This window comes from Dromiciops gliroides, chromosome 1, assembly GCF_019393635.1.
Source record: "Dromiciops gliroides isolate mDroGli1 chromosome 1, mDroGli1.pri, whole genome shotgun sequence".
Lineage (NCBI taxonomy): Eukaryota > Metazoa > Chordata > Mammalia > Microbiotheria > Microbiotheriidae > Dromiciops > Dromiciops gliroides.
In genome coordinates, this window is record NC_057861.1 from 754,674,635 (window position 1) to 754,696,297 (window position 21,663).

Genomic DNA, 21,663 nt, shown 5'->3' on the forward strand with positions numbered 1-21,663 from the left:
TTACTGGCAAAACAAGGGGTTGGCCAAAGTGATGCCCAATGCCCAGCCCAGCTCCAACACTGACCCGATGCATTTCTTCTTTCTGAACCTTTGCTGTCCTTCTACCACAAACAACAACAACAACAAAAGCAGCCTTCCTAATCCTTGTGCTGAATCTTTGTTCCATTGGGCTTCACCTAATTTCTGATGGGTCACGGGTCCACCTGCAGACCAGACTCCAAGACCCCCAGGATCAGAACACGCCACCTTCTCCTTTGGGCAGGAGGGGCCACTACTAGGGGAAGCATGACCGTGACCTCAGCCTGGTCTCCCCCCCACCCAGTGACTCCCTGGTGGCCCTGACCCCCTTCTTTCACCATGAATGAGAGATGCCATTTTAGGTCGGCACAACTGAGGCTAGTCTGCAGCTAATTAAAAATAGCTTCACTTCTCCAGGCAGGAAAACTGGAAACTCATTCCCAGCCTCCATTTCACACTTATCGTGCTGACGAAGTGCAAAAAGGGAAACGATCATGCCATTGTACATTTAAGTGGGTAGGTGTTCCAAATCGATACTTGTACATGGGAGATGGGAGAGAAAAAGATCCCTGCTAAATCACACCGGGGGGAAAGGGAGGCAAGGCCCGGTCAGGATGGAAGCATGCCCAAGGAGGCGCTCACAGCTCGGCCAGCGTCCGCAGCAAGGTCCTGTTCTGTGGGTCCTTCTTCAGGTGGTCCCGAACAGTCTGCACGATGACCGAGTTGTTGTAGAGGTCCCCGGGCCACTCTCGGATCAACGTTGCAAAGCCCTTTGGGAAAGCAGGAAGGGAAGTTCTGGAGTGGATCCTCACCCACAAGGGCCCCCCAGGCTCTGCTGGCAGGGTCTCCGTCTCCTGAGGCAGGCCGGAGGGCCCGGCAGCCAGACGACCAGGCCAGGTTGCTGGCAGGGGCTGAACACAGCAAGTGCTGAATATTGGTCTGTGGAGCCAAACTACCTGTCATCAAAGCTGCCGCTCGGCACCATCCCTGCCGCCTGTTGGGCCAGAGAGGGTCAGGAGGGATCCGCAAAGCCCACGGCCCAGAATCTGCAAGGACTCAGCCTGGATGAAAGGCTCAGTCTGCTGGGGGCAGGGTGGGCAGAGGAAAGCAGAGAATGGACTCCGGCAGCGGCTGGAGGCCCAGGCCTGATGCCTCACGGCCGGGCGGCTGGCCTGCACCCCGTGTGAGCTGATCTGTTACCCTGCATTCAGTAAACTCCGGTGGCTCCCATCTCCTCTGGGCTCAAACACAGAATCTTCCCCTTGGCATTGCAACCCTCCATCATCCACTCCCCTCCCCACACCCACAACCTCTCCGGTTGTCTTCACACCTCGGAGCTTCCCCTTGCCCTCCACTTCTGGCCCATTCTCTCCAGCGATCTGGAGCTGTACCTTGTAGCCCACAAAGCTGTTCTCTCCCCCTCACCCCAGGTTTATCAAAGTGGGAGCCAAGGGACAGGGTCCCCCAGGCTGACTGCTCTGTCCTACTGTTGGCCTTCACCTTGCACCAGGCAACCTTCAAGGGAAGGAAGTCCTTCGCACACATGAGGCAACGACCTTCCCAGAACATGACAGCTTACCTACCCTCACACTCAGCCCGTTTAAGAGAACCGCGGGGGCTCCAAAGCCAAAGATGGCGCAAAAAACAGACGAGGACTCGTGTGAGTCTTTAATTGGGAAGGTTTGCCTTTTTGAGAGGAAACAAAGGAATAGGTTGTGTCAAGATCTGATACCTCATAGTCACTCTCCAAAAACTCATGCAGGATCATTTCATAGATGAGAGGCTTCAGAACGGGATCCCCTCTCGGCAAATACGGACTAATGGCCTGGAGGACGGAAGGGAAAGAAAACAAGGGTCAAAACAAATAGGAGCAAATCTCAACCCTTCCCGGCATTCAGTAAAGGAAAAGCATGCATGGCTTTCCCTGGAGGTGTCAGGGAGGGCCATGGCTGGACCAGCTGCAGACGACGCTGCGCCAGGGCGTCACCTCCAGAAAGAGAACTGTGGCCGCTGCCAAGAGCCGGGCCTCATGTGGGTGATGACTGTCTCCTGTCATGATCGGGACACAGTCAGAGAAACTGCCTAGAGCAATCGGCCAGCACTACACTGGCTGGTGACGGGCACTGCAGATGGACAAGGTGCTGGGCCCAGACACTTCAGGCGGGACTGCCTTGGGGAAACTACTGAGGGTCTCAAGGGGCTTCTTGTCACAAGAGCCCTTCTTTTTGAGCCTGATGCTCTCCTTGTCAGGCGCGTGGTCGTGCAGCATGATGAACATGGTGTGAACAGCCCGAGTCACCAAGTATCCAAGTTACTGCTGACCCAAAGGGCCATGGAGAGACACACGGTGGATTCAGGGGAACTGATTCTGAATTCTTCTGTAGACACGTTATTAGCTGTCTAATCTCTTCATCTATAAAATGGGGACAGGGGCAGCTGAGCTTCCAACTTCACAGCCCTGTTGGGAGGAAAGGCGCTTGGTACACCTTGAGCAGCCATGGAAACGTGAGCTCTGGTGCTGGGCCCAGGTCACCCCAGCACATTTCTGAGGACAGATGAGCGTACAGCAGAGGCATGAGAGAGACTGTGCAAGAAACAACAGAGCAGGGTCAGTCTGTCACAGAGAGAAGGTGGACAGCCCAGGCACTGCCCTGGACCGCCCCAAAGGGAGAAACACCATCCTGTGGGCAGAGAAGGCTCCCTGTGTGCTGGATGGATGGCCAGTGGGTGGTTGCTCAGTGGATGGATGGTCGCTGGATGGAAGGTCACTAGAGGATCTCCAGGTGGACGAGACCAAGAATGGCTCAGGAAGGGTTGTGACTTAGGTCACTAGAGGGACCCCCTCCCCTTCATGCATGTGGTGCCCACTTCGCAGATATCTTGGTGTATGCTACAGAGTGCTGCTCTGCTGCTCACCTCATGGACCTTGGTGAGTGCAAACAGGTGAATCCTTTGGAGACCGACCTTGTGACAAGGAGAATCTGTGTGCTGGGTTAGGCTGGCCTTTGCCCAGCGGGCACACGTGGTACTGCCAGGCAGATGGGGGAAACATTTTCACCTTGGGAGAACCCACCAGACCTTGTGCTTGGTTGGGATGGTCAGTGAGAACAGGGTAATCCCACGTCACTACCCAATGCATGCCATCCTCTGGGCAAACTGCACTCTTGATCCTCTTTGTTCTGTGAGAATTCCTAGACTTTCAAAGGGTCAAAACTGCTGGGGACCCAAAGGGGAGGGGAGGGGAGTGTAAGTGACTGGCCACATATCACTCACTGAGACACGTGCACAAGGGCGTAAGAGAATCAGTAAGGACACCCGGGACAGGGCAATGGGACGGATGGATGGCACCGCCGTATAAGAGTCAGAGCAGGCCTGCAGTACAGAGGACTCGTGGAAGGACATGCGGAGCCCTCCACAGAAGGAGAAGGCCTCCTCCAGCAAAGAAGTGCTGGCATGGACAGGATCCCAGATCCAGCAGAGTAACGGGCAAAGATCCATGGGCACATGCGCGTGTTCCAGCAGCCGACAGAAGAAACCCAGAACACGAGGCAAAGCTCCCTCTGCAAACGTGGCCTCACTTTTTACTGAACTCTTACATCCTCCATCCTTCTGCTTAACGTGTCTAGCTGAGGATGGGGGACAAATCAGGCAGATGTCTAACCTGCAGGTTGGAACCAAATCATCACTTCTCTCCTTCTGTGGCCATCGACAAAGGGAGAAAGAGCCCGTGGAAAAGACAGAAATGGGAGCGAGACCTTCGGGAAAGCCAAAGATATTTTGTATTTTACAGTCTGCTGAACAGCACAGACCGAAATCAAAATAACAATCTTCTCTCTCGACTCTAATGTTGACTGGGAAATGCCTCTCCTCCATTAAAAAGCACTTCCAGACTTCATGGGCTCCTTACTGGGCAGAACTAACTGAAATGAGGTCTCATATACATGATGGCTCAAAGCCACCGACCTGGAAAAATCCTGACAAAAGACCACATCCTCCCCCCATAAGCGTGGCTCCAACGAAAGTCGTTCCTAAAACCCATTAGAATGAAAATACCTCCAACCCAGAGGAAAATCAAATGGCTCAAAATCAATGGTGCACCATATTCTAGAAAGATCCTCATACACCCATTTTGGATTATTGGCCTTAAATAGACAAAAAGCAACTTCTGAGTGTTGGGAGTGGGGAGGGAAGGAGGAAGAAGGGCAGAGGAAGAGGAAGAGATGGGGGGGGGAGGATGAGAGAAAGAAGGCAGGAGAAAGGGAGGGGACAAGGAAGAGGGATACTATGGAAGAGAAAAGGAGTACTCGTGGCTGGCAAGGACTTCCAGGCTGCCGGTGGTGATCCTGACATACCCACTGATGGAAAGAATCAATGTCGCTTCCCCAGTAACAGAACCTGACTCCTTCATTAATAATGACACTGCACAGGAGCAGTCGAGTTCTTCCCCTTCTTCCTTCCATATTCACAGAAGACGCCCTCCCAGGGAGTCATGAGCCCACTGGGGAGGGCACAGCTTCTACCAGCAGAGGTGCCATCCTTCCCCCCACATCCTGTGCACTTTTCACCCTCTTCTTCCCAAATGTTGTCCATCATGGATTCACCCCAAGACCCAGACAGCTTCCCTGGACCTCCAGCATTGTCCGGCCACCAGGGAAGCCCTCAGCTGCCTATCCGTCTTTCCTTTCCCTTCTTCTGAGGCATTTCCTTTTCCCCATAATCTCCCATATGCCTTTTTTTTTTTTTTTTGCACAAAAGCTTATCATTGGAAATAGAGAAAAAGAAGGAAGTTTGGAGGCGTGTGTGTGTTCCTCCTTACCTATATCCCACATCTGCACCTGAAGTCCCATTTCCTGCTCCCTGTTCTGCACTTATGGGACCCAACACAACCCATCCCTCTTCCATACAAGAGGACTTGGATACAGCCATCATTTCGTGTTCTGATCTGGATGAGAGTTTATGCGTCTGCTCTTCCAGGGTAACCAAACCTGATTCCTTCAGTGCATCTACAGATGGCCTGATTTCCACTCTTCATACACACTGGCTCCTTACGGTCCTTCCTAAAATGTGGTGCCTAATCAATCAACGAGCATGGATTAAGTGCCTATGTAGCGTGTGCCAGGCACTAAGGAGAGTACGGCAAAGAACTGAAGCCAATCACCCGGTGTGGCCTCCCCAGTCCTTGGTTCCAAAAGCATGCTGGGAACAGAAGTCAATCAGACTGTTCTATAGCCCATAGACTTAAATGCTCATCAGTACTTTGGAGCATAAGAACAGTCATGGAAACTTCCCTTCATGATCCTTCAATGAAAGGAGCCTTGCTAGAAGCTCAGTGGACACACCGGAATAGTCATTCAGGACCCAGGATGCAGTTGGGGAGGGCCTGGGGGCTTGACTCTCTTACCATTTCCCTTGGGAACCCACTGCCTCTTAGCTATGTCTCCTCTGTTCTTTTTCCTGCAATGATCCTTCTCTTAGGGGGAGAAGACAGAAGTGAAAGGTGAGTAGTCTGCCTTGTCTCCATCATTGCTTCTTTTTCCTTATCTCCTCCCAGATGACTTTTCCCAACATGGCTATGAAAGCTCTTTCTGTGTCCTCAGAAAGTGACCACAGCTCATTCACAACTTGATTGTCTCGGATACTCCTCAGGCAGAACAAGGCAGGGTTCTGATGCTCATCCCCTGTTGTGGGCCCTCACGTGGTCGATGAATTTCCGATGCATCCACACCGATTTCTTTGGAACTTTGCCCCTTTTCTGACAAATGGCAAAGCTGCTGTCTTCAGAATTCCATTCTTGAGACTTCTCTGTTGGGTTGGTTTTACTCCAACGGAGACCTTGGAACACCAGAAATCTGCCTTTCTGAACTGCAGGACATCTATCAGTCTGGGCCTGGCTTTCTTCTCCTCTACCATGAACCTGAAGACACAGTGAACACTTCCTGCCAAGGTGTTCTTTGTTTCTCAGCAATCGCCTTCTCATTGAGGTTGGAATCAAGTAGAGGGCATTTGTTTCTGTGGTCTCTTCCTCTAGCAAGGGAAGGAGAGACTCACAGCCTAGGAGGCTGAGGAGGGCTTTCACGGCTCCAGCATCCAGCTCAGCCTCTCCTTAATTCAGGAGCAGAGGAGGGCGGAGAACGCCCAAGCTCAGGCGTGAGATGCCCCCCACACCCACTGAGACACGTCATCGCGTGGCCACCAGCACAGAGCCCGGTAGATTCCGTCCTGTGACAGGCAGGCCATGGGCACAGAGGCCAGAGCCAGGCCTGGGAGGATGAGGCTCCAACATTGTCCCTCGGCAGAGCAAAGGGCAGAAGCCCGAGGAAGTCGTGTGGACAGTTAAGTGAGGTGACTGAGACATAGGCTCTCTTCCCCAGAACTGCCTGTATTAGAGTGCCGTGCCATGGGAAATCTACCCATGCTGAGGAGACTCCGGCAATGAATGCTGCCCTGGTCCAATGCAGAGAACAATATGGTGGAGCCCACGGAGAGAGCGGGCTCCAGGAAGCTGCTGACTCAGCCTCACTGACCTGTCTCTGCTGGGCCCCTCTGCCGTGCAGACCAGCACCGGCTCTGAAACCTCTGGTCCGAGAGATCTGCCGGGGCACCAGTGGGCGACTCCTCAGAGTCACGGTGCGAGCATCAGAAGCACAGTGGGCACAGAGGAGCGAGGCCGGCCTCAGGGCCAGGGTACCAAGGTGCAAGCTCTAGTCTCTCCTGGTCAGAGATGATGCTCTTTAAAACATCCAGTCCTACAGCAGGATGTGGCATACAGGGTAGACAGGCAGAAATTAGTTTGACATACCTTCAGCTGTCCGATTTCTTTAAATTTGTAAACTTCATATTCCCAGAGGGCTGCATTTTTTCCAAGAACTTTCTGACATTTGCTGAGAATGAAAACAGAGAAAAAAAAATGACTGAGTGAAAGAATATACACAGAATGTACAAAAGAGCATTTTCCCAATTTGAAAGTTATCAACACCTTATTTTTTTTTCTTTTTCTCTTTCTTTCTCTCTCTCTCTCTTTCTTTTGTAGGGTAATGAGGGTTAAGTGATTGGCCCAGGGTCACACAGCTATTAAGTGTCAAGTGTCTGAGGCCAAATTTTAACTCAGGTCCTCCTGACTCTAGGGCCAGTGCTTTTATCCACTGCACCACCTAGCTGCCTCCTCATTTACTTTTTTTTTTTTAAATGAGGCAATTGGGGTTAAGTGACTTGCCCAGGGTCACACAGCTAGTAAGTGTCAAGTGTCTGAGGCTGTATTTGAACTCAGGTAGTCCTGACTCCAGGGCCAGTGCTCTATCCACTGTGCCACCTAGCTGCCACCCCCCCCCCATTTACTTTTAATGTACTTTAGATGTGTGTGTGTGTGTGTGTGTGTGTATACACACACACAGAATCTTTATTACTCAAGTAGTTCTCTTTTCAATCTTTTGGAGCCACAAAGAGACACACAGATACATATATATGTATATATACACACATACATAGGCCCACATATCACTTTGTCAATGGCACCAGTGACTCAATTTTTCTCTGTTTGGGGGAAAATGCATGGTATGGTCCATTTATCTGGTCCACATGAAGAAATTCAATAAGTAATTCCTGAACCACAGTTATTTGCTGAAGACACGTCCTGACCCATGCTGGAAATTCTACCACTGAACTGGCCTGAGGAAATGAGAACCCTGTCAGCAGTGGTCTGTAGACTGGAGATCCTTAGAAACACTTATTTACTTCAAGTGACATCAGAGTTCCTAAAATAAAGTCTCAAGAGCAGAGCCTGGGCCCCCTGTTCCTCCAGTCTCCTCTGTGACCTCCCTATTATCACCTTAAGCCCAACAACCACTGACTGCAGCACCCAGGCTTCCCTGGGGCTTCTGCTGCCCATCCCTTCGGACTGATATCCTGTTTCACTAGATCTGAGGCAGCTTTTCCTCTCATCAGTGTAATTCTTTGGCAAAGATGATGTAGTCGGGGCTACATAACACATGCTGATCCCAAAACCTTCTTTTCCTGGTTGGAATCCTTATTCCCCGGGTAATGCCCCTTTCAAACATTTGGAGCCACAAAGAGATCCAGTTCAGATCCGAGAAGGCAAGAACCCGTCTCTGCTCTGTTCCCGTTCCTACACCAAGATGGCGGCTGCGCCCAGGAAGCTGGAATAGATAGCAGGAGCGTCCTTACCGGGCTGCCATGTCATACTCTCCTTTCTCCACCAGGTGACTTATATAGGCCAGGCCTATGTCCTGAGGAAGACAAACAGAGACATCCCATAAACCTGTGTCGTGATGTTCGACCAGACACGAGAAGAGGTTCTGGCTTCTCAGCTTTTCTGGCCTGGCTCCCAGGTTCATGGATCATAGATTCAGAGCTAGAAGGGCCCTGGGGCTCATCTAGTTCAACCTTCTCATGTGACGCATGACAAGACGGAGACCCAGAGAACTCTTTCAGTTTGGCCGGGTGGGATTTTGTAGGGGTGCTGCTCCCTGATCTGCAGGGATGAGCCATCAAAGAAAGGCTTCACCCCCTTTCTCTCTTAGAACAGGAGTCCCCTGACTCCTCCCCCAGTGTCTCCTCAATCATTTGGTGTCTCCTGTGCTGGGAAGATGGAAGGACAATCTCATAGCTGGTGTCTATGCTGAGCTGACCTTTGTCCTCAGTTTCCATCTCTGTCAATTCTGGGCCTGCAGGAGGTGGTCACCTCTTATGTGCCATTTAGCTTTCGAGCCAGTCCCACCTCCCTCGTCCTGCCCCAGCCCCGCTCCCTGCACTGTTCACCTTCCCAATGAATTTGGCAAAGGTAGCACACACTTCATGCTGTACTTTACTTCACAAATGAAAGGAATTCTAAAAAACCGAGGTGTGAGGAACATATAAACTGTAAGTAATTCAGCATCATCAGAGCAACACAGCTCTGCCGTGTACTCCAAGACAGAAACAGACCCCTTCTCCAAAGTGCTTCGTCTGTGTGATCTCGCTGGCATGGATTCTGCCCATCTTCCCTAGGCTTGTGGACCCAGAAAGCTCCGTACAGAATGAGCTCCTCACAATCACCGCTCACAAGAGAGCGCTCCCTGTTAGCTTCTTATCCTTCCTCGTTACCTCTGGCCATCAACGGTCAACAAACTTTTATTCGACCTTCCCAGGTGCCAGGCACAGAATTCTTTTAGCCCCACAGATGACTGAGACTAGCTGGGAGGCCCTCTGAGTCACCCCAGGGAGTGAATGCTAGGTTTGTACTCACCAGAATCTTGTGTCTTTTAATATTCCTTTGGCTAATTTCAGCAGCCATCAAAGCTTCCTATATGCACATGACCAGAGAGAAAGAAGAGAAGAAGAGGCCTAAGTGAAGCTCTCTTTGTAGGATATCTAAAGTTCTGAACCCCATAAAAAGGCATCTGCTTTTTGATGTTCATGGGCTCTGTCTGAAGACTTTGACTGTCATGGCTGAACAAACATCTCTGAAATTAAATTGTGAGACAAAAGCTCTCAACTAACAAGACGACTTCTGTTTTCATCAGGATCACTGCACTGGGCTCAAAATTCTGCTAATCTGACAAAATCTACCAGTTAATTTTCAAAAATCACTTGGTACCCCAAATCCCCCAAACAGGCCAGAAATGGCGCTTTGTGGTTTTCCCTCTCCCCTGTCCCACCCCTCACACCCTTTGTATTTGCATCTTCTATATCTAGAAGCAAATGACCAGATCCCAGCCAATTCCTGACATTTGGGAAGTTTTGCAATTCTACCTTTTGCCAAAGGGATGTCTGAAAAGAATTGTTGCTTGACAACCACGGAGGGAACCGGACAGTAAGACTGTTTACAGACTTTTGGACTGCCAGGTTTTTACTTTTCAGTGCAACCCCATGGGAATTGGTGAGGTTGTAAAGCAACAATTCCACACCTGGATGACTCAAACCAGTCTTTCTTTCTTTAAAAAACAAAACATTAAGTGAACTATTTCATAAAAGCCTTTGATTAATACCCAGGTAGATCACTTTAGGAGGCTAATGATATAAAGGCTGTTACATAGCAATTTAAGTGAAGAAATCAGTGAATTTCCTTTATTCTCCAATTCTTTAATTTTTCAACCTTTCCTCCAATCAATGTGAATCAAGCACATAGATTCCCCTTTAAATAAAGTGTTTCTATCACCTTTGTTGGTGGTAAAAGCTGAGAAAACCATCTTTACTTTAAAAGGAACAGCAGAACATCACCTTTTTAGCTTCATCTGAATCAAGCCTGCATGAAATGGTCAGATATTACTCTGCCATTGTGCTTTGAAATCTCAACTGAATTGGCATTTTGGGGATGTGGGTTTGTATATCAGATAAGAGCAGGAGTCATAATTTCACCAAGATTCTAAAACATTCATTCACTGCAGCGACACTGAATGAAGAGTTTGTTTTGTGGAGCTAAAAACCTGGCTTCTTTTTTCATGGTCTAAGAGCTTGCAATTCAAACAAAACACATTTTTTTAAAAGTAATATAAAATTTCCCAGAAATTACTTCATATTTTTTCTTTTCCAGGAGCCAGTCGATGTGATCATCTTGGTCCCGTTCCTTAGCCACAACAACATCTCTGGGACTGACGATATAAAAGAGCGATTCACCTTCAGAATACTCTACAGACAAGGAGAGGAAGAGAGGGCCATTAAAAAAAAAAAAAAAAAGGCTCTTTGTCAAAAAAACCAGTAAAGAAAAGAGGCAGGATCTCAGCCCTAAGTGCTTCCCATCCTAAGATGGCTTTTGACGCTCCGTGTCCCAATAAATTTAAATTCTGACTTCAATTGCAACACAGTATTCAAAATAGTGCGTTCCTTCCTGCGTGTTCTGATTCATCTACCGTGTATAAACTTTATTTATGGCCATTTATAACACTGTTCTACTTTCACAGGACAATTACACCACACAGCCAGCAATAAACGTCTCTTCACCACCAAGGTCAAGGCCATAGAAAGCATCAGTGATAGATGCCCCCCTCCCCCCTGGGGCACCATACATCACACAGGCTGGTATTTACAAGGTGGCCTGTTAGGGTTGCATGAGGAATTCAATTATCGAACCCCAATTCCGAAGGGTTTGTAAGTAGGTGGCAAAGTTGGCTTTGGGCAAAAACAGAAGGTGATGCCTCCTGGCTGAAGAGAGTATTCAGATTTTGACAAGGTGGGAAAATAACCTCACGTTTTCCCCTTGTTTGCGGCTCCCTGCAAAAAGAGGAGACAAGAAGGGTCCTGACCTTCACAGCCTACCATACGTCCCCCTCTGGATTGGCTGGGGTTTAAAGGTACCTGTTCACCAGAATTTGGCCTGGAAACACCCAACAGAGCAGCAGACACTGTTCAGAGGTTCAGTCACCCAACTGTGGGGGCTCTGACTCTGGTTTGTTTTTTCTCTGTGTCTGTTACTGGTCCCCATGACTTAGCAGGGTTTTCACCTACTTATTTTGGGGCTCCTTGATGATCCCCCCAACTCCCCCGGTTGCTATGATAGCAGCAATGCTCTGTTTGTTCCAACTGAGAAACCCACCTAAGTTGGACAATTCACCCCCCCCCCCCCCATTTATTAAGCACCTATTAGGCACCACTGTCTCAAAGCTAGAAAAGAGACTGCATGAGGCCACTTTATGGACAAATAGTAGCAGCAGCTAAACTGTGAAGCTCATTCATACTGGGGTAGGTAACTAAAGGCTTCTCATCCCATTTTATAGACAACAGAACCAAGGCTCAGCAGACGTAGCTCACACAGTCATAAGCTGCTAAGTGGACAGCACCACAACTTGAACCCAGATCTCTGGACTCCAACTGTAGAGATCTTTCTGCTATAATCTCCTACTGCTCTGAAAGCAAGGGCACAACATGGGCTGAAAGATCTGAGTGAATAAAAGTAAAATGAACTGTCAGATGTGTGTGTGTGTGTGTGTATGTGTGTGTGTGTGCATATATCTATGGATACAGATCTATATATGCATACATACATATAATATATCTAAACACACCCAGAGTCATATATGTAAACATATATAATAAATACATATACATAATTTATGGGTGAAGAGTAATTTTTACAAGAAGAAAACCCAAAGTTCTGGAAGCCTGAAGGCCAAGCAGGAGGGGAACCCCTCAGCTGGAGGAATGACAAAGCCCAGATCGGTCCCTTCTCACCCAGGTGGTAGTCTCTGCATTCATTCTCCTGAAAACCTCTCACTGTGAGGGCATCAGAAGAGATCTCTTCACAGGTCTCCGGGAGGGGCTGAATGATGTCTAGTCTTGGCCGGGCACAGTACTCCTTCTCCTGGGGGACAAGGAGAGAAAGGCTCCCTTGGTCACATGATCACAAATGACCTGAACTGCTTCTTCTGGACCCCCACTTCCCCTAGCATGGAGAGCCCTAGGCCACACCATAAGGGGGCTTTCTCATAACCCTGGCTTTTCCGCACTTTCTGGGTTCATTTTCAAATGAACACTTGAAGTTGTTAGAAGGAGAAAGAAGTCTGAATCTTAGTGACTGACTTCCCCCTGCCCAGGCTTGGGCTCACCCAGGGCACCACACTCTCATCAGTGTGGGAGAGGACCCAAGGCGGAGCACCCAGTGATGACACTCCTTTTGGGGGGGTACCTCTGCCTGAATTGGGGTGGGGTGGGGGTGCTGTGAGTGCTCTGTGAACTGCAAAGCTTTATACAAACACAAAAGAGTCTCACTAGCCAGATTAGCCCATGGGCTACTTTTGCATCTCCCATTGCTATGCCTTTGCCCTGGCGGTATCCACTGCCTGGAATGCTCCCCCTTCCCCTAGAATCTTTAGTTTCCTGCTGAGAAGGGCATTTCCTGGCCCTCCCAGCTGTGTGAGCCTTCCGCTCTAAGCTTTCCTTCCTTCTACTCTGAATGTCTCTTACACACACACACACACACACACACACACACACACACACACACACACGTCTCCCCATCAGAAGGTAAACCCCTTGAAGGCAGGAGCCATTTTTCTCTCCTCAGCACCTGGCACAAGGCCTAGAACACAGGGAGTGCTTAATGCTGTCTGACTAACTGATCTACCATCCAAAACTGTAAGGAAATGGTGAGTCAGTTCTTGTCATTTGAGCCAGCGCCACCACAGGAAGTGGATTTCTTGGCCACTTCTGTGAAGGAGAGGTTAGAACACAAAGCTGTGAGGCAATCGGCTAAAGACTCACGAGTGGACAATTCAGAGCAGCTCTGGACATATTCCTCAAGTCCTGTCCGGGCCCACTTGAGAAACTCAAGTTTCCTTTGGTGCTTAAGAGTGAACAAAACAATTCCACACACACACACACCCCAAGAGAAATGACAACAACAATGCCCCACCCTGGATCCAGTCCCCAGAAATGAGGCCTCTTGGCTAATATTAAAGATGACGCCCTGAGCCTTCTTCCCACTTGAAAGACTCTCCTCCCAGTGTGTCCCACAGGCTTGGCCTGGTGAGGTTGTGCCCCCCCCCCCCGCCCGCTTCTTCTTGCTCTTTTCTAAGTCCTTTCCAATAATGCTTTTCATTAACAAAGGCTTCTGCTGTCCTTGTCAATTATTTATTAAGTTTTTCCTCTTTTCATTTGACCTCTTCATTTCTTGCTTGCCTTTTATCGTCCTCTCCCCTCCACCCGCATCAAAACAGTCGTGTGTTAATTCCCCAGGGAGTCACTGCTATTTTTTCCCTAAAATAAAATAATAAACTGATGTCCTGCAATAGGGCTAGACACGAACTCTATCGATTTCTGTAGGTTGGAGTGCTCACTTAAGCCTACAGCATTTGGTCGCCTAGCAACATGGGCATCCAGAGCTTCAGGTTACCATAGCGATGACTTCCTAATGCAAGTGCGCTGTCAGAGAAACCTTCCTGAGCATTTCCCACTCTGAAAGTGAGGCTCCTAGGCTTTTCTATCCTCTTTTAGTCCTTGTATTCAGAAATAAGCAAGACACAGACAATGAGAATCTACTACTATGAACAGCTGCCCAATCAATTGTCCTCCCTTTTAAACACAGTTATTGAAATAAACTCTTTTCCAATCAATTCTCAGCTGTCTGGACTCATCCATACTTTCTGATTTTCCTTCCCAGTTGTGTGCCCAGCAACTAAGAGCAGGGCCAGGCTGGCAATGGGCCCGTAGCAGGTGGGGAAGATTACTTCTGATTAGACTCCCTTTCAAGCCCACAGCCAAGTGTAAAGATGTCCATGTCATGGGGCACACATGGCCCCAAAGAGCTATGAGAAGGTGCTTTGCTGCACTCCTCTGCAGAGGTCAGGGTCCATGAGTGTGGAATGATGCACACAACTTCAGATTTTTTCTCAGTTTCTTGATCTATTTTGCTTAATTTTCCCCATTTAAACTCTCTGTTGTGAGGGATGGGGCTGGGGAAATGGAGGAGGAAATCTAGGTGATATAAAAGCACAAAATCACAATCAAAATCTATTTTACAATGTTTTGTAAAGGCATGGACACCTGAGAGTAGACCACCTTTGATTTTAAAGTGGGAATATCCACTTAATCAGAACCCCTACACCACAGGGGGATAAGTGAGTGCATCTGTGGAGTAAGGAAACAGGAACTAACTGCCCTTTGGGTAACTCCCTGACCACCCTGACGCTGGAGCCAGTCACATTTGTGGTGATCACTTCTGCTAATGCACAATGTCAACTCAGTTTCTTCTGAGAGAGAGAGGAATTCTTCATCCCTTCTCTCACTGCAGGGGGGGGGGGGGGGAGCAGGAGGGAAAGGGGCCGTGGACGCGGGAGAGCAGAGCTTCTGAAAGGCAGAGAGGTTGGTCTTCTGCGTAATTGCAGCAGACTTCATTTTCTATACCTGGGAGTCTCACCAGGCCTCTTAATGCTCCACAGAATTTTGTGTCATGTTTAAAATAAACTCACAAGCGTCTTCGTATGGAAACGTGGAAATTGTTACCATTTTGTCTGAGGTCTCCTTGACGTACGAAAGCACCACAAGCTGGTCACAGAGAGGCGCGAGCCCGCTGATGTAGAATTCCATGTCAAACTGAGACACTGCAAAGAAAGGGGGGACACAGCTCTGTGAAGTGGAGGGGGACAAGGCAGTGTACGACCAGAAGAGGCGTCCACACACACCAGAGCCATCCCTTCCCCAGCCACAGCACGGGAACTGAGAAACCCCCACACCCTTCCCCAGGAACCTGACAGAAAAATGGAGAGAGGAAGATGCTGATATGCATTAGGGCTAACAGGCTTTTGACAGAGGTGTCCAAGAAGGCTGGATAAGAAGTAACCATCTAAAAATGAATCCATCCGAGTTAAAAAACAAAACACTTCTCAAAACATCCGAGGAAAAAAGACCAACAGGATGATCTTAAAGCCAGTTAGGAGTGAAAAAACATACAGAATCGTTCTAAAAACCAGCAAAAAGTCATGCAGATTTTTATCACATGTTGTTGGCTAGAAGAAGCTCCCGCAAGGGCAATGCCTGAAGCTGGCCAAGGTCAATGTTATTTTCTTGAGCAGAGCATCAGTCTAATCATGAAGGGAAAAGAAGTTTGTAGAATTCCCTTTTATTTGACCTGTGGCTGTTTTTTTCTATTTACATGATTGTAGTGACTGTGAACACTGTTTCCTTGGCTCTAACTTCCCTCTGCATCAGTTCATGTAGCTCTTTTTAGGCTTCTCCGTATTCGCCACATTCATCTTTTCTTACGGCACAGTGGCGTTCTATTGCATTGTTTTAGCCACTCCCCAATCACTGATTTCCACTGTATCTCCAATTCTTTGCTATCACAAAAAGTGCTGCTACAGATATTTTGATCTACGTGGGGACTTTTTCTTCCCCATGGACTCCTTGGGGTACCAGGCGAGTAGAGGAATTTCTGGGCCAAAAGAGCCAGATAGTTTAGTCACTTTATCTGCTTCACTCCAAATTACTTTCCAAAATGGTTGTAAGATCCACAGATCCCGCACGATGTGCCTCTCATCCCACAATTCCTCCAACATGGGGGCCATCTCCAGTCACACTGATGGCTCTGGAGGAGAGAGTGAGGTTGGTGACTCTGAACAGCCCTCCCTCACTTCAGTCACCGAAAGGTATGACATCGCCTGCCGATGTCATGGTCCCCTTTGAGAAGAAAGGACCAAGAACCGCCTCCAGCACCAACTCTTCCCATTTGTTGTTCTCTTTGCCCACTTGTCTCTTAGCATTAATGAGGTGGAGCATTTCCTTGGGGTTGTTAACAGTCTGTGATTCTTCTCTGAGAATGTTTGTTTCTATCCTCAGATCCCCTCTCCAACTCTGCAAACTATCCACGACCAGGCACCAGCCTGTGCTTCCCTCCATCCTTCCAGCAGCCCCTCTCTTGTACCAGAGTTCAAGCAGGCTGGGCTGCTCTCTGCTCCTCAGACGTGCTTCTCCATTTCCCACCTCCTCGCCTTTGCACAAGGGGCCCTCCCTGTTGGGAGTGTCCATCCTGCTCATCTCCACCTCAGAGACGCACCCTCTTCCCCCAAGTTTTGGCTCCACCAGACCCATGACATGACCCCTTTCCTGATCCCCCTCCAACCCCCAGTGGCCCATGCTCTCCCTCCCTAACTACCATGCCTTGTATTTATTCTATATATATATTTATGCATCTGTAACATCTATATGCTATATGCCATATATTGATAGACATCTTAAATATCAATGAAATGTAGTATGGCACAGGAGATCAAGACCTGGTCTTGGAGCCAGGAAGACCTGAATCCAAATCTGTGTGTCAGTCAGTCAATGAGCATTCATTAAGCACCTACTGTGTTCCAAACACTGTGCTAAGCCCTCCGAGTACAGAGAAAGGTAAATGAAAGTCCCTGTTCTGAAGGTGCTCATAGTCTCATGGGGGAGATAAGATGCAGATGACTCTGTACAAACAAGTTATAGATGGGATAAACTGGCGAAGCACCAAGGGGAATGAGGGAAGGCTTCTTATAGAAGGGGAGGTTTTATCTGAGACTTGAAGGAAGCTAAGAGGCAGGGTTGAGGAGAGAGTCCCAGGAATGGGGGACAGCAGGGAAGATGCCCATTCAGGAGAGGGAGGATACAGATTGGGGGTTAGTTAGTGTCTAGCTCAAGGAAGACAACATCACTGGCTAACAGAATATGTGGGAGTAGGAGGAGGAAGGGGGTATAAAGAGGAGCAAGATGGGGAAAGTACAAAAGGGCCGTGTTTTGGAGGGCTTTAAAAGTCAAACATTTGATCGTGGAGCCAACAGAGAGCCAAGGGAGTTGACTAAAAGTAGGGCGGGGAGGTAACGGTGGGGGGCATGTGTCAAAGCTGTATGGTCAAACCTGAGCTTGACAAACTTGACAAGTGACTGGCTATGGGAGGGATGACACCTACATTGTGAGCCAGAGTGATTTGGAGGATATAATAGAGAAGTTAAGAAGGGTAGAGAGTTTGGGGGGGAGAAAAACAATCACTAATGACAAAAGACTACCAGGAGAAGAACAAGCAAAGGGGCCTAAGCAGTGGTCTGAGAGGCTTGAGAAGTGAGCTAGATGAGGAGATACAGAGAATGGGGAAGACAGAAGGAGGCTGGTTAAAAACTGAGAGAAGGGGGCGGAGCCAAGATGGCAGAGAGGAAGCAGCAAGCTGCCTGAGCTCTCCTTCTGTTCCCTCAAAATGAACATTAAATCAAGCCTCTGGACAGATTCTGAAACTACAGAACCTGCAAAGAGACAGAGAGACACAATCCTCTGACCAGAGATAATTTAGAAGACTTCAGGAAAAGGTCGGTCTGACTCGGGCAAAAGGGAGGCCCAGCGCAGGGCAGCAACCCAGCGCCGAGGGGGTCAGGGCAAGTCAGCAGGAGCTGCGGGCCACAGCCGGACAACTGAGGCTCCCGGAACCTGGTTCAAAAATCTGGTGGCCAAGAAGGACAGTGGAAAAACCTACCTGCACTGGCCGGGAGGGAGACGAACAGGTCAGGCAGGATCAGACGCCAGGGTCTGGCACCTGGCTGGCCTAGCACAATCAGACAGGAAGTGGAGGGCAGGGGATCTCCACACACCATAAAGGCCTCAGAGTAAAAGCCCGGTCACACAGCACCTATACACCTGCACAAGAAGCCCAAAACAGGGACCCTGGTGCCCCCAGAGCAGACCTCAACTTAAAGAATAAATAAATAAGCTGCAATAATGAGTAAGAAGCAAAAAAGAGCCCTCTCCATTGAGAGCTTCTGTATCAATAGGGAAGAAGCCAACACAAACTCAGATGAGGACAATAGCCTCAAATTGCCTACATGTGAAGCCTCACAAGGGAAGGTGAATTGGTCGCAAGAACAAAAAGCCTTCCTGGAAGAGCTCAAAAAGGTAGAAGAAAAAATGGGGAGAGAAATGAAAGCAAAACAAGAAAACTATGAAAAAAGAATCAGCAGCTTGGAAAAGGAAGCTGAAGAAAACAATGCCTTAAAAAATTCACTTAGCCAAATGGAAAAAAAGGTGCATAATCTCACTGAAGAAAACAATGCCTTAAAAATTAAAGTGGGACAGTTGGAAGATAAGGAATCCATGAGACACCAGGAATCAGTCAAGCAGAATAAAAAAAAATGAAAAAATAGAAGAAAATGTGAAATACCTCATTGGAAAGACAACTGATCTGGAAAACAGATCGAGGAGAGACAATTTGAGAATCATTGGACTGCCTGAAAGCCATGACCAGAAAAAGAATCTAGACACCATATTCCAGGAAATTATTAAGGAGAACTGCCCTGATATCATAGAATCAGAGGATAAAATCATCATTGAAAGAATCCACCGATCACCTCCTGAAAGAGACCCCAAAAGGAAAACTCCAAGGGATACCGTAGCCAAATTCCAGAATTATCAGGTGAAGGAGAAAATACTCCAAGCAGCCAGAAAGAAGCAATTTAAATATCATGGAGCCACAGTCAGGATTGCTCAGGACCTGGCAGCTTCAACATTAAAGGACCGCAAGGCTTGGAATATGATATTCCGGAAGGCAAAGGAGCTTGGATTGCAGCCAAGAATCTATTACCCAGCAAAAATGTGCATTTTCTTTCAGGGGAAAAGATGGACATTTAATGACAATGGGGACTTTCAATCTTTCCTGGTGAAAAGACCAGAACTGAATAGAAAATTTGATCTCAACATACAAGACTCAAGAGAAGTTTAAAAAGGTAAACAGAGGGGAAAAAAAAAAGTTACCCTATTAGGTTAAACTGTTTATATCCCTACACAGGAAGATAATACTCATAACTCTTAAGAACTGTAAATATATTTGGGCAGAGAGAAGGACTTTATATAGAGGGTATAAATATAAATTGTCTTTGATGTGATAATACAAAAGATTTAAGGGGTTAAAAAGGGAGTCTATGGGGAGGAGAGGAAAGGGGAGGTGGAATGGGATGAATTATATCATATGAAGAGGTGGAAAAAAACCTATTACAATAGAGGGAAAGAAAGGAGGGGGGAACATTGTTTCAACCCTATTCTCATTAGATTTGACTCAAAGAGGGAATAACATATACGTTCATTGGGATAAAGAAACTTAACTCATTCTTTAGGAAAATAAAAGGGGAAGGGAAAGGGGAGGACTGATAGAAGGGAGGACAAAAGCAAGGGAGAAAAGGGTAAAGAAAAGAGAGGGGGGTGATAAAAAGGGAGAGCAGATCGGGGGAGGCAGGGGTAAGAAGTAAAACATCGGGGAGGAGGAATACGGTGAAAGAAGGGGGGAAAAGTACAAAGGGGGTAAATAGAATGGAGGGGAATAGACAGTCAGTAATAATAACTGTGAATGTGAATGGGATGAACTCTGCTATAAAACGGAAGCGAATTGCAGAGTGGATTAAAAACCAGAACCCTACAATATGCTGTTTACAAGAAACACATTTGAAGCAGAGAGATACACACAGAGTAAAGGTAAAAGGCTGGAGCAGAATATACTATGCCTCAGCTAAAGTAAAAAAGGCAGGGGTAGCAATCCTTATCTCAGACAAAGTGCAGGCAAAAATAGATCTCATTAAAAGAGATAAGGAAGGAAATTACATCTTACTTAAAGGTACTATAGATAATGAAGTAATATCAATATTAAATATGTATGCGCCAAGTGGTATAGCATCCAAGTTCTTAGAGGAGAAGTTAAATGAGTTACAAGAGGAATTAGACAGTAATACTATACTAATGGGGCATCTGAATCTCCCCCTCTCAGAATTAGATAAATCTAGCCAAAAAATAAATAAGAGAGAAGTGAAAGAGGTGAATAGATTACTAGAAAAGTTAGACATGATAGATGTCTGGAGAAAATTGAATGGGGATAGAAAGGAATATACCTTTTTCTTAGCAGTACATGGCACATTTTCAAAAATTGACCATGTATTAGGGCACAAAAACATCATAGTCAAATGTAGAAAGGCAGAAATAGTCAATGCATCCTTCTCAGATCATGATGCAATAAAAATTACATGTAAGAAAGAGCCAGGGAAAAGTAGAATGAAAATCAATTGGAAACTAAATAATTTCATTCTAAAGAATGAATGGGCCAAACAAGAAATCATAGAAACAATCAATAACTTTATCCAAGAGAATGACAATAATGAGACAACATACCAAAATCTATGGGATGCAGCCAAAGCAGTGCTTACGGGAAAATTTATAGCTCTAAATGCTTACATGAATAAGAAAGAGAAAGAGGAGATTAATGAATTGGGCATGCAACTTAAAAAGCTAGAAAAAGAACAAATTAGAAATCCCCAATTAGACACTAAATTAGAGATCCTGAAAATTAAAGGAGAAATTAATAAGATTGAAAGCAAAAAAACTATAGAATTAATCAATAAAACTAAGAGCTGGTTTTATGAAAAAACCAATAAAATAGATAAAATATTGGTTAATTTGATTAAAAAAAAGAAAGAAGAAAACCAAATTACCAGTATCAAAAATGAAAAGGGTGATGTTACCACCAATGAAGTGGAAATTAAAGCAATAATTAGGAAATATTTTGCCCAACTGTATGCCAATAAATTTGACAATCTAAATGAAATGGATGAATATTTACAAAAATACGAACTGCCCAGGTTAACTGAAGAGGAAATAAAATCCTTAAATAAACCCATATTAGAAAAAGAAATTGAACAAGCTATTAATGAACTCCCTAAGAAAAAATCCCCAGGGCCAGATGGGCTTACGGGTGAATTTTACCAAACATTTAAAGAACAATTAATTCCAATATTATACAAATTATATGGAAAAATAGGTGAAGAAGGAGTTCTACCAAATTCGTTTTATGACACAAATATGGCGGTGATACCAAAACCAGGCAAAGCAAAAACAGAGAAAGAAAATTATAGACCAATTTCCCTAATGAATATTGATGCTAAAATCTTAAATAAGATATTAGCAAGGAGATTACAGCACGTGATCACCAGGATAATACACTATGACCAGGTGGGATTTATACCAGGAATGCAGGGCTGGTTCAACATTAGGAAAACTATTAACATAATCAACCACATCAATAAGAAAACCAACCAAAATCATATGATTATCTCAATAGATGCAGAGAAAGCTTTTGACAAAGTACAGCACCCATTCCTAATAAAAACACTAGAGAGTTTAGGAATAGGGGGAGCTTTCCTTAGAATAATAAACAGTATCTACCTAAAG

The 21,663-nt window shown here is 46.7% G+C and overlaps 1 protein-coding gene across 2 annotated transcripts in view; it reads right to left on the reverse strand.

Moving 5' to 3' along the window:
- The window catches only part of VPS41 (VPS41 subunit of HOPS complex), a 177,980-nt gene that overhangs the window by 28,475 nt on the left and 127,842 nt on the right, over positions 1-21,663 (reverse strand). For both annotated transcript variants that reach the window (XM_043978700.1, XM_043978701.1), the window contains 8 exons: positions 14,950-15,047; positions 12,181-12,310; positions 10,526-10,641; positions 9,260-9,316; positions 8,200-8,261; positions 6,818-6,899; positions 1,751-1,843; positions 661-788 (listed from right to left, as the gene is read on the reverse strand). In XM_043978700.1, coding sequence (XP_043834635.1) covers positions 661-788; positions 1,751-1,843; positions 6,818-6,899; positions 8,200-8,261; positions 9,260-9,316; positions 10,526-10,641; positions 12,181-12,310; positions 14,950-15,047 — 766 coding nt within the window. The remainder of the gene's footprint in view (positions 1-660; positions 789-1,750; positions 1,844-6,817; positions 6,900-8,199; positions 8,262-9,259; positions 9,317-10,525; positions 10,642-12,180; positions 12,311-14,949; positions 15,048-21,663) is intronic.